This window comes from Coturnix japonica, chromosome 4 (assembly GCF_054131305.1).
Source record: "Coturnix japonica strain WE chromosome 4, WE-NBRP24, whole genome shotgun sequence".
Classification (NCBI taxonomy): domain Eukaryota; kingdom Metazoa; phylum Chordata; class Aves; order Galliformes; family Phasianidae; genus Coturnix; species Coturnix japonica.
The window spans coordinates 11,378,213-11,390,443 of NC_140666.1; the positions used below are offsets into that span (position 1 = coordinate 11,378,213).

At 47.1% G+C, this 12,231-nt stretch overlaps 2 protein-coding genes across 2 annotated transcripts; one reads left to right on the forward strand and one right to left on the reverse strand.

Annotated features, from left to right (window-relative positions):
• Window positions 1–986: 986 nt before the first annotated feature.
• Window positions 987–2,453, reverse strand: LOC107312486 (uncharacterized). Its single transcript, XM_015859954.3, has one exon. The coding sequence runs from the start codon at window positions 2,451–2,453 to the stop codon at window positions 1,167–1,169; it is 1,287 nt and encodes a 428-aa protein (XP_015715440.1). The 3' UTR covers window positions 987–1,166.
• Window positions 2,454–7,489: 5,036 nt separating this feature from the next.
• AGTR2 (angiotensin II receptor type 2) lies at window positions 7,490–11,271 on the forward strand. Its single transcript, XM_015860243.3, has 2 exons — window positions 7,490–7,972; window positions 9,674–11,271. The coding sequence occupies exon 2, from the start codon at window positions 9,747–9,749 to the stop codon at window positions 10,866–10,868; it is 1,122 nt and encodes a 373-aa protein (XP_015715729.2). The 5' UTR covers window positions 7,490–7,972; window positions 9,674–9,746; the 3' UTR covers window positions 10,869–11,271.
• Window positions 11,272–12,231: the final 960 nt, after the last annotated feature.

Below are 12,231 nucleotides of genomic sequence, written 5' to 3' on the forward strand. Positions count from 1 at the left end.
AGAGAACAGCTTGGTGTCATCTCAGCTATCACTGAATGGCTGAGCTTGGAAGGGCCATTAAAGGTCACAGAGCTCCATCGCCCACCACCAGCTCTGTGCCTTCAGTAGCCATAGGGCAAGTCTCATGGCAGTACATAGAACCATTTGAGTAGGAAGGGACCCTTAAACGTCATTCAGCCCAGCTCCCCTGTACTGAACAATGATATCTACAGTGGTTTCCACAGTGATAAGTGCTGGAAACTCGGTCATCTCTCTGCAATATTTACCCAGCTATTCTTATGTTTCTAAGTCAAATGAGATAAGATAGGGCACTTATTGGCCACTTAAACAAAACTGAGTGGGATGCTTGGAGCAGCTGTGCTGGGGATGGTGATTGAGGAGCTCAGGGGAAGGTATGGGCAGTGATGAAGCTCTAATCAGATCAGTTTAATCACAGGGCAGGAAGGAGCCTTGTTCAGCCTTGAACTACACCATAAGTGTGTTTGATCCCTGGCATGTGGCTGCTACAAACTCTGAGATACTGGAGTTGTTTGCAGGGGTCCTGCAGTGTTTTGTTAGCTGAGGCCAGTACTGTGAGGAGCAATGGAGGGCTGAATGTGTTATTTTTGGGATGTTTGTGCCCACTCCTCCAACGCTGCCCTGTATTCTAACAGCAAAGCAATCCACACACCAGCTACCACAAAGGCACTAACAGACAGAGCCAGTTACAGAGGCTCCAGATGTGCTGGAACATTTGCAAGCAATTCATATTTCAGTGTGAACTGAACACAGGAAATCCTGCCTCAGGAGAGCACACGTGGCTGCAGTCAGTTAGCAAACAGGGTGAGCAGAGGCTGCAGTGGGGCCATGCTCCCCAGCCCCCCATCCATCCCCCAGCCCCATATCCATTCCCAGCCCAACCCCCAGCCCCACATCCATCCTCCAGCCCTGTGCTTGCTATCATTGGGTTTTATTTGCACACAGATGTTACCACTGAATCTCAACACCAGCATTTCAGATTTAATCACTGCCTGTGAAGGAAAGCGTTTATTCCTCTATTAAAAAAAGAAGAAGAAAAATAATAATGCTCTTTTTCCATAGTAAAAAAAATCAGCTGTGATGAAAACCATTGCTCACATGCAAATAGCAGGAAAATAAGTGTCCTCCATGTTGTATCAGAGATATTGTCAAAGCAAGGCTGCTGAGCTGACCCATCTCCTTGCAAAATACCACGTGTGGAAGGGGACTACCAGCAGGAGGACCTTACAGGTGGGTGCAGGATGCCCAGGAGCTGTGCTGATACCGGCTGCCCCACACTTGTCCTTGCTGTCCAGCTCAGGTGGTGCCGTGCAGTCCATGGGGTCCCCTGGTTGTGGGATGCTGAGGGCTGTTGTGTTGTGGTGGATGTGGAAGGCACAGTCCAGGCCTTGGAGTGCTCCCCTGGACATCACCGTCCACCTCAAGAACCAAACCATCCTGCAGTCACACTTCCAGGGGTTGTGGGACAGGAACACGTACCTCAGCTTGGGCAGCCCTACAAACAAGCGGAGGGGCAGCGAGCTGAGGTTGTTCTTGCTCAGGTGAAGGAAGTGTAGCTTGTTCAAGTAAGAGAAAGCAGAGTCTGAAATGGAGGAGATCTGGTTGTTGTTCAGGTACAGGCTTCTCAAGTTGAGCAGCAGTCTGAAGGTGCAGTCGATGGCAGTGACCCTGTTGGCTTCGAGGTGCAGAGTCTTGAGCTGGATCAGCCCATCAAAAAGCTGATTAGGCAAATCAGAGATGAAGTTGTGTCCTAAATTTAACACACCCAGCCTGAGGAGCTTCGTAAAAGCGCCGTCCTGAATGATCCAGATCCGATTCTTCCTGAGATTCAGATCATACAGGGATTCCAGGGCCTTCAGGGAATCTCTGCCAATGGCTTCTATGTGGTTGCTCTCCAGGGACAGCCTTGTAAGACTGGAGAGATTGCTAAAGGCTTGAGGAACATAGCGCATGTTGTTGGAGGCCAAGTCGAGTCTTTCTAAAGAGGGCAGGTGTGAAAACAGGAGCGGGTGGATCTCAAAGATGTTGCAGTGAGACAAGTCCAAGCTGATGAGGTTTAACAGCCCCCTGAAGGTGTTTGCGTGCAGGTAGGTGAGGCGCGAGTTCCTGCTGAGATCCAGCTCCCGCAGCTTGCTAAGAGCATGGAAGGTCCCTGGGGAGAGGAAGGTCAGGTTGTTTCCATCCAGCCAGAGGCTGTGGAGGAAAGTCAGGTTGCTGAATGTGTTGGTGGTCAGAATCCGCAGGTAATTATTGGAGAGGTTCAGGGAGACGGTGGATGCTGCGATCTCCCCAGGGAGGGCTCTCAGTCCAGCTCTGTTACAGTGGATAACCTCCTCGGGTGCACATCTGCACATGCTTGGGCACGAATCAGAGACATTCAGACTCAGTCCAGCCTTCGCTGCACAGTTAAATGTAAATATAACAAGAAAGAACATGATCTGCCACAGGTCAAACACCACATCTAATCATGGATAGTAGAGAAGACAAGGAAAAGAGCACGTACCTTTTGGATACGTGAACCACAAGCATTGCAGGGACCTTTGGGCTGAGCTTTTAGCACACGATGAAATTAAATTAGGCAGTTCTGTCTGCTGCAGCCCAATGGGGATCAAGTCTTAGGCAGATAAAAGCTGATTAAGTGTTGCTGTGCTGCAAAGGGTATTACTGAGGCAGAAAGATTTCTGCAGCTGAGCATCGTGCTGCACAGTGCTGTTTTTCCCACCTCCTGCTCTCTGCAAACAGCAGCAGGTAACAGACTTCCCCCCAGATCTGAGTGACCCTGTTGATGAATGTGGCTCCTCAAAGGGAGAATGTAATGAGCTGAGCAAACCTCGTGCTTGCTGCCAGCCAGAAACATGCAGGGCAGTGCCACGTCCTGATGCTGCATTGCTCCGGGATAAGCCCAGAGCCATCCGTGAGTGGGGAATGATTAACCTGGGGGGCAAAGCTCAGAGCACCCCAAGGGCGTGCTGCTCTTCCCTGCGTCTGAAGGTGCCGCTGAGCAGCAAGAGCTGAGCTTGGGCCCACATGAGGGCATTGCTGAGCCATCCTCACATTGCCCTGCTCAAGTCAATCCTCTTGTTGCTCGTGCCCTGGAGAAAGTGTGAGCAGCCTCTAGGGGCCCTCACTTCTCTGTATTGAACTCATCAAGTTTGTGATGTGTTTGAAACACCTTATCTCAGCCCCATCCATTCAGGTGCCTCTCGTAGCTTCTTGATCTGCTGGCTCTTCTTTATCCTGGTTTACAGGCTTTGATTTTCTCCCCAGCACTCTCCCCTCTTCTGGCTGTCAAAACTTGGCCTGCCAGCTCTGTCCAAACAGTGGCTCAAAGTATATAAAATGCCCAATGGTGTGAGCTGGGCAGGTTTACAAACCCCACTGTTTGCTGTGCAGAAGCAGATTAGCTTTCCTGTGCTGTTAGATCACCATGTTCTGTTTTCCTCCTCATTTTTTTTCAGGCAACAACCCTCCAAAGAATAGTTGCTCCCAGTAAGCTTGGCTGGGGCTGCTGTGTTGCGTAATGGAGTCCATCTTCCAGCTGTAAATAACATCATCTATTTAGTTAGACAGGCTTTGCTTTGGCCAAATGCTGGTTCTCACCCTGACAGCAGAGGCGTTGTGGCCTTGGCAAGGGGTTTGTCCTGGGAGCACCAGAAGAAGATGGAAAGGTGCTGCTGTCACCTTTGGGGCCACACCAGAGGCTTTAATGGTTGAACCTTTGTGTGTTCTGTTTCCATGTCTCAGCTGGGACTATAAAGGAGCCAGGTTTCTGCTGGGCTCCATGTCCCCAGCCAGGAATGGTGTGTCTTGCCTCTGGCTGGAGCATTGCAATACAGGCTGAAGAAGACAGATCACTTGTCCTGATGTCCTTTTAATTCTACACAGCCTTTCTTTCTGGTTGCTATTCCATGAGTATTGCCACACTTTCGCCCTTATTTAAGTCCTTCTCTCACTCTGTGGTTGTCCCATTCCATCTGCTAGGAGGCTTTTCTGGAGTACATCATGTGTTTGGCTGCGGTGGCTCATCCTTCTGGCACTGATGGGAAGGCTGAGCCACTACAGGTCTGCTGTCAGAAAGCACTACACCACATCATGGCCATTGGTGTGTTCTGCCTGTTCTTCACTCACTAATTTCTCTGACACTTGGGATTTGCAGAGCACCGTACCTACTTCAGAAATTATTTGTAGCCGATGTTGAGTGCCCTGCCTAATAGTGCAGGCTTTAAGGAGCTGTGTTTTGCTCATGAGATGGACAGTAGTTATAAGCAGTCCACAAAGCACCTACTTCGGGACAGTCATGTGGGTCTAATGGACTTAAAAGAGGAAGGTTTGCTTTCTTTAAACTTCCTGGTGAACAAAGGTGAGATGGGTGGAATCACTCACAGCGGGAGGTGATGTGATGCTTACAGCAAATGCAGCTCTGAAAAGAGGGGAGATTTATTTATCTTTTTTATGATCTCTGAGCTCTCTGGAGCTCTCAGCTGTTCCTAAAAACACGCTTTGAAAACATAAAAAGAAACGTCCTTTACATGCTGGGTTATTTACAGATGTATTAGTACTAGTAAAGCAGAGATTGGGCACATGGGAGCTCTCTCCTCCAGGCTGTTGGCATTGGGTCACTTGGCTACTAGTTGGGGGGGGGGGGGGGGGGGGAAGGGAGCAGGTGAGAACTACGTCTGATGGAAGAGCTGGTATTTACTATTGCTGACCATGAGTTCCCAAGTGTTCCTGTTGCATTCCAGCTGAGTTAGTCTTCATTCCTGAAATGCTTTGCTTTGTCCATAGCAGCATCAGTGGGAGGTGGGCTCCGTGCTTGTTGTGGACAAGCACTGGTACCTGGAGCACAGCTCGGATCCATGCAGTGCTCGGGCATGGAGCTCAGGCCAGGCGTGCTGTGCTGCTCACCCTGAGGTGCTGGGCTGTGAGTGCATGCACTGCTCCTGCTGGCACTGGGTGCAGCGTGTTTCCAAAGTCACTTATGTGTTTGTTTTCTGTACTGCTTTTAGTAACTTGTAAAATGCTTGGGGCCAATACTTTGTCCGAGCACTGTCGTGTTGGATAAGCTCAGTGTTAGTGCTGCTATCAGCTGGACACACACTGCAGTGTGTGAGCAGGACTCGCTGCTTCAGGCATCAGGTTTTAATGGGGTCTGCTCACAGCCACATCCTTAAAGGGATGTGAGGGTCCCCCAGAAGTGCGCTGCAGAGTAGGGATGTGGGTACCTCAATCTTACAATTAATCCCTAAAGAAACTCTTAAACAAACAGAAGTGGGAAGGAAGAATGCATATAAAACTTTATGGAGTGCGGAGGGAACCCAGCTGTAGGAGGAATAGTTTTGGGGTGTGTGTATGTGTTTGCAGAAGGCTCAGTGTCCAGCACAGTGCAGCCACATCACCCCCAAGCTGTGTGAAGGCACTGAGTCCCCATCCTCTGCTGCTGCCCTGGGACCATGGGGTTTTTGTAGGTTGTTTTTTGTGGGGGAGGGATGGGGACAGTCAGGGAATGCTGCTATAAATCAGCACTGAAAGGGTCAGAGCCTTTCTGACCCACACAGAGCGAGTTGGTGTGGGGAGTACATTTAGGAGAGATTTTTCTCTCTTACTTTCTCCAAAAGAAACAAATGAAGCCCATTAATATGTTCTGTTGCTGGATCCCATGTTGCCTGGAGAATGTGGCAAGGTTTAACCTCAGGAGCTGGCTCTGACAGTCTGCTGGAGCCATCTGATACACTGCTTGCTTGGAATATTCCAGCCCTGACAACAGCACTGACATGCTAAAGACCAAGATCCTGGAGCTGGGCTGTATTATTTCATGTTTTTGAAGGGTTGATCCAGAAGCTGTTACTCAAATGGTGGACGTGAGTTTTGTGTGGCTGCTTTTTGTTTGCTTGCTTTTAAAGACTTCTAATGGCCTCTTTTGGTGTATAGACTTGAGAGTAGAAAGGGAAGCCTGAGTTTGCTCAGAAACAGCGGGAGGAAGAAACAAGTGGCATGGAAATAGAAGAGGCAGAAGTTTTGCACATGATTAAATGAAGCTTTGTAGCAGAACTTGGCATCAGATAAGGGATCCCATACATGGAGCAATGATGTATGGGGAGAAGAAGAGCAGGATTTGGCAAAGGGCAGCCCAAGGTGGGACTCCCACTGTGCTGGCTGCATCAGATCCAGCTCTTTTCTACCAAGAGATGTGGACCCAGAATATATTTTTAAGCTGCTTTTGTGGTAATGATACAACAGGAAAGAGTGCCAGCATTTGTGAGGATCAGAAGTATATCTGGAAGGGAAAATGTTATATTGAAATCTAAACAATCTGAGGTTGTTATCTTTGCAAAATAAACATTCTCATGCTTCCGACTTTATTTTCCATGCTTACAAAGTGCACTGTGGATGCTGGATGAAGAGCGGAGCAAGAGCTTTAAGCGGCCATTTGCACGCAGAACAACCAGCAGCAACTCCTAGCTGAGTGTGTGCTGTCACGTATGGTTGGTAAAACACTTAATGGATTTGGGTAAAGGGGAGTGCTGACAGCTCACGTCACTCATCCAAGAGCCAGTCGTCCTCCAGAGCTGTGGCATGTAAGAGGAAGGCTGGCTGCATTTTGTTTGCTTTGCAGCAGGGCATGTATCTTTTGCATTTGCACATCCAGCTGATGTTTGGTTTGAAGAAAGGATGGGGTTCTAAGGATGTGTGTTTAATGCCCCTTGAGCAGAGCTGCTGTCTCCCAGCATTGGTTGTGGTACGTTTGAACAGAGTGCAAATTATTTTTATCTTAAAGCTAATTAGTTAAGTCTTTTATGTTTTCAGCCCCTGAACTATCATGGATATTATTGTTTGCAAAGGCAATCAGTCGGCTTGCCCCCAGCCACCACCATGGTTGAATACCCCCACTGTATGAGGGGCATTTTGTGGCTGGCACGTGCAGCCTGACTGAGGAGCACAGTGCCCATCTCAACAGTGGATGTGCTGCTGCTGCTGAGATCACACTCAGAGCACAAAATGTTTAAGGCTGATGGATGATTTCTTTGCCTCAGTGTTTATTCTCCTTCAGCCCTCTTGGACAAGGCAGGAACTTCTTGTAGAGGGAGCCTGGGGTCAAGCAGAGCATGAGAGGTGAGGAGGAAGCAGATGGATAAACTCAGATTTGCGTGGATGGGAAGTCAGCATGACTTCTCAGTCTTGCTGATGTGCTACCATTGATCACACACTCCCCCACGGCAGCCTCAGATCCAAACTTTTCTGTGCCACATGGATTTTTCCTGCTGCCCTCCTCCCTCTGAGCATTGTGTGTTATCATCTCAAGGGCTTGGGCAGCATCTTTCCCTTGCCACTAATAGTAAGACAGGCTCCAGAGATGCTGGTGTGGATACTGTGATGTTGCTCTGCTTTCTGCCTCTGTACATCCACATTCCAGACAGTTCTGCCAGCACTAACAGCCTATTAATCTCTCAAGTATGAAAGCAAGTACTGGGACTCCATACAGTGTGTGGGAATCCCCCTGCCTGCTGAAAAGCACAGATCCTTGCATTCAGGCTTGTATGTGTTTCATGTACAACGGGGGGTGGAGGTGGGGCAGAAGGGAGCTGTGTCTGGCTGCATTCTCCTGGCCCAAGTGCTGCTGGAGAAACCTGCGGTGATATTTATGTGCATTTCCTTTTGCGTCCTTGCTTGCTTTTTTTTTTTTTCTCCTGGTTGTCTTGTTCCTCTCTCCTGATTTACTGCATTTGCTCACGTGGCTTTGGAAAGGGGGGTTCTGAAGGCTTTCTGCTTCCAAAAGGAAAAGGAGCTGGCAGGCATTCATATTTCGCTTCTCGAGTTATTTAGGGTAAAGCCTCCCAGTGGGAAAAGGGGAGATATAAGAGAGCAGAGAGCTGGAGGTGATACTTGCCAGAAGGAGAACAGCAAAGAGGAGCGTGTAACTCTGAAGCTTCATCCAGACCCAAGTGGGGTTTCAGAGGTATGTTTGCTGTCTGTTGTTGGATAGAATTTTCGCTGATTTTATACTATTTGTGATAAAATGCCTCGTTGTGTCTCAGGTAAAAGTAGGAATGAATTTTGGAAAGAGTTTCTAAGCTATGAGTCGTTTGTGTTCAGGGAGGGATGAATCTTTATCAACAAAACGTTACCACTAATGTGGCTAAACTCGGGTATGGTGCAGTCCCTCTATTAAGACAGGGATATCAGGTTGTTTTTTCTTACTGGGTCTGAGATTTAAGCTCCTCACTATTAATGTGAAGGGCTCAGAACATCAGAGTTAAGGAGCAAAGACGACTTCATACCCCGTGCTGTATCTTGCTCAGTTTAAGACCTGTTTGATTACACAGCGTGGGTTTGTGATCCAGTACCCTGAATACCAGCACGCTGCTGAAATGTGTGTTAATATTTCCCTATTGAATTGTCATTATTATGAGACAACACAACTGGAATTCAGTTTTGTCAGTGCATTCAGCGGAGGGAATTGCATCTTTGGCACTGAGCAGATGATAAGGAATTGTTCACTAAACTGTTAATGCAGAGAATACTGCTGAAATGATCAGTTACTCTCTTTTCAATGACACCTCATTACTCAACTCTGTTATCTTTGCTTGGTCAAAATCTCTGCTGCTTTAAGGGCCCTTTGAGAATTCTTAAATACCTGACTGGCTCCATTAGGACTTAATTAAAAAGGAATTGTCTTTTCATTAAGTAAAATGAGAACTTTGGGTATGATTTCTTTATTAACTAATTAGTTAATCAAATTATTAGCTAATATATTAACTAATTTATTAACTAATTAACTATTAACTATTCAAGTCTTTAAGTTCGAAAAATGCTCCGCTTGAAGCACAGGAGCAAAGTCTGATCTGTCAAGAGAATCTCCCATTTCAGATGCTTGGTAGCTATATTTTTCCCTACTGAAAACCAGTCCTGATCTTCCTAACTGAATGGTAAATAATGCTGTTACATCCACTGCCTGCAAGCACCATGTATTTGGGCATCTACTGCCTATATCTGCATGGGATATATTTCTTTTACCCTTCTAATTAAAAGTCACTGTGGAAGTGAGAGATGTGGATTTGCTTTGATAACGACTAACAGTAAGGGATGCTCTGCAGAGACCCTTCAGTGTCTTTGTATCCAGCCCCGTGAATTAAAGAAGTCAAAGCTTGCTTTTTAATAGCCTCACTAAAAGGCTGCTTTCATGCCTGTGAAGTCCCAGGAGATCTTCAGGTGTGAACGACCTGATCCCTGCTGGCAAGTGCTGCCTGTCTACACTATTTTAACTGTTCACAGTGCTGGAAATAGAATTAGAAATCCAAGAGAATGATTGCAAAGGAGCTTCAGTGCTGCCTTTTGCCTCAGAAGTTCCTGAAGTATCTGTAGCTCCAGAGTCAATCATCTTTCAGTTCCACTGGCTGCAGCAAGAACCATCTGTAATAGCAGATAAAACCCAGCTGCTCCCTTTTCTGCCCAGCTAATTAAAAAGTGCCGTGACCTCCCCAGTGCTAATTGCATCCTATTAGTGGGATGGAGGAAAGGAGTCCAGCAGGGTTGCCTGATATTTCAGCCCTCAGCTTTCTGCCATCATTTTAAGTGGTTTTATTTTATTATGACTGTGTGATTCCAGAGCTGAGATGGCTGCAGAGTGTATATCTCAAACTCACTTTCTCATCTGCAGGTGAGCCATGTGATAGCAAGGTGCTGATAGTACATGAATCTCCTACAGAACCTCCCTTTCTCCCAGAACCAACATGCAGGACAACTACTCCATGGTCATCACCACCAGGGAAACTCTGCAGATCCTCCATACAGCACAAGCAAACTCATCGGCTGCCTCGCACTCATCGCTTCCCTGCCCATTGACCTCTTCCAATTACCAGTTTGCATTAATTCCAGCGTTCTTCTCGGTGGTTTTTGCTCTAGGTTTGGTTGGCAATAGCGTGGTGGTTGTGGTGCTCTGTCATCGCAGTAGCCCCAAAACTGTTGCTAATATCTACATTTTCAACTTGGCTATGGCAGATCTGCTGTGTCTCGCCACCCTCCCCTTTTGGGCTACCTATTACGCACAGGGGTACAACTGGATCTTTGGATCTCTCATGTGCAAAATCTCCAGTTCCGTCTTGTGCCTGAACATGTTTGCAAGCATATTTTTCATTACATGCATGAGTGTGGACCGGTACCATGCCATTGTCCATCCCATCCGCTCCCAAAGAAGAACTCTGCATCAGGCGTATTTTATAGCATTGGTTGTGTGGGGCCTTGCCTGTCTGTCCTCCCTCCCAACTTTTTATTTCCGGGACACACACTACATTAGCAGCATGGAGGTGAAAGCTTGCATTATGGCATTTCCTCCTGAGAGCTATGCGGAGTGGTCTGTGGGAACAGCCTTCCTGAAAAATGCGCTTGGCTTCTTCATGCCCTTGACGGTGATCACCACGTGCTACATCTGCATCAGGAGGCACTTGATAAAAGCACAGGAATTTGGCAAGAACAAACAGAAGAGAGACAAAGTCCTAAAGCTGGTGGCTGCTGTTGTTGTGGCCTTCTTAATTTGCTGGCTTCCATTCCACGTTTTGACTTTTTTGGATGCCCTGGCTCATATGAATGTCATTGATGACTGTGATGTGACAGGGATCATCGACACGGCGCTGCCATTTGGTATCTGCATGGCTTTTGCTAACAGCTGCATCAACCCATTGGTGTACTGCTTTATTGGGAACCAGTTCCAGGAGAAGCTCCATCGCTTGTTTAAGCGTCGAGTTTTTTACCAGTTCAACAGCCAACGAGAGAGCTCTTCTTTGAGGAAAGGGAGCTGCTTCCGAGACACCGAGACAGCAGTGGGCAGGGAGAGGGAGCCCGAGTCCTGGCTGTAGGCACTGTGACATGGGGCTGTGTTGGTGCAGCTTCTGCTGTGGGGATGCTCCTCTCTCCTGTTCCGTTCATTCTGCCATCATTCAGTCATTGTCTATTTGAAGGAGAGTCTTTTTCTCATCCATGTTTCTATTCTTCCTTCTTTTCTGCAATGAGCGCTCAAGTTTTACACAGAGGGGAGATTCTGGCTGGGAAACTCGATGGCATTTAAAGTACCAGTTTATATGTGGCTGAGATCAAGCAAACACTTCATACAGCACAAAAAGCAAAACAGACCAAAGAAACCTCGCACTGTAGCTACAACTGCATGGTACTGAGTAGCAGACCTGGCTAAGCTGATTTTCTTAAAGAGATTCTCATTTGAGAGTGTGTAAATAAAGCAATGAAGATACTTTTGTACCTTTATGTAAGAAAACATTAGACTTTTATTGTATACATATGTATTGTTATAGATAATGTATGTTAAATGTAACAGGCTTTCTGCTCCTGCCCAGTATCCTGAGAACACATGGAGACACGGATCTACAGATTGCTTGAGGTAGGAAAGCATTCCTAGGGGAAGTACTACCACATGCACGTTTTTATGGCTTTCTCATAGCAGGTTTACAGACAGATGGTCCTTAGCTCTGCTCCATTGTACTCATTTGTGATGGTAACAGCCTGGGAACTGGAGCTACATGTGTGGAGCTACGTGCGTAAGTGCCACACACTGCCCAGCAGATGCAAGGACTTTCTGATCCTTTGGACTTCTGCATTTCAGACGTCAACTACTACTGTAATTTTTAGGTACTGTAAGCAAAATGTCTGTGACTATATCTTAATACCCGTAGACAAGACCGTGGTGGGACTTCTAATTCTTGTCCGCATCTCAGTGCAGGTATTTGTAAATAAGAGCAAGGAGAAAAAGAGAGTATTTGGCAAATAGGGATTTTATTTGGAGGTTGTGTTTGGTTATTCAAACTTGCTTATGTAAGGTACTGATCCTAAGCACCAATCTGGATCCTTCTGAAAGGATCATGTTTGATAGGCTCGTTAGAAAAGAAGGATCTGATGGCACCATGATGGCTTTCCAGCAGGCTGTTCCCAGGCTGAATGACCCGCAGTGACCAAAAGATTGCTGGCTTCAGAGAAATCTGTCCAGCAAGTTACTCTTGAAGCTCATCTAAGCACTTCTGGGTCCAGAGGTCAGGAATTAAACATGCTGGTGGGGTAACTAAGATTCTGGCCTCTCTGAAAACACAAAGCTGGCTGTTGCCTGGAAGCCATGGGAACGTTGTACAAGAGCCATTCATTGCTGTTAGGATGAGGGTCAGTTTCTTCACCGGTGCTCATGAGAATGGGACTTTGTGCTGGTGGTGCTGCCCT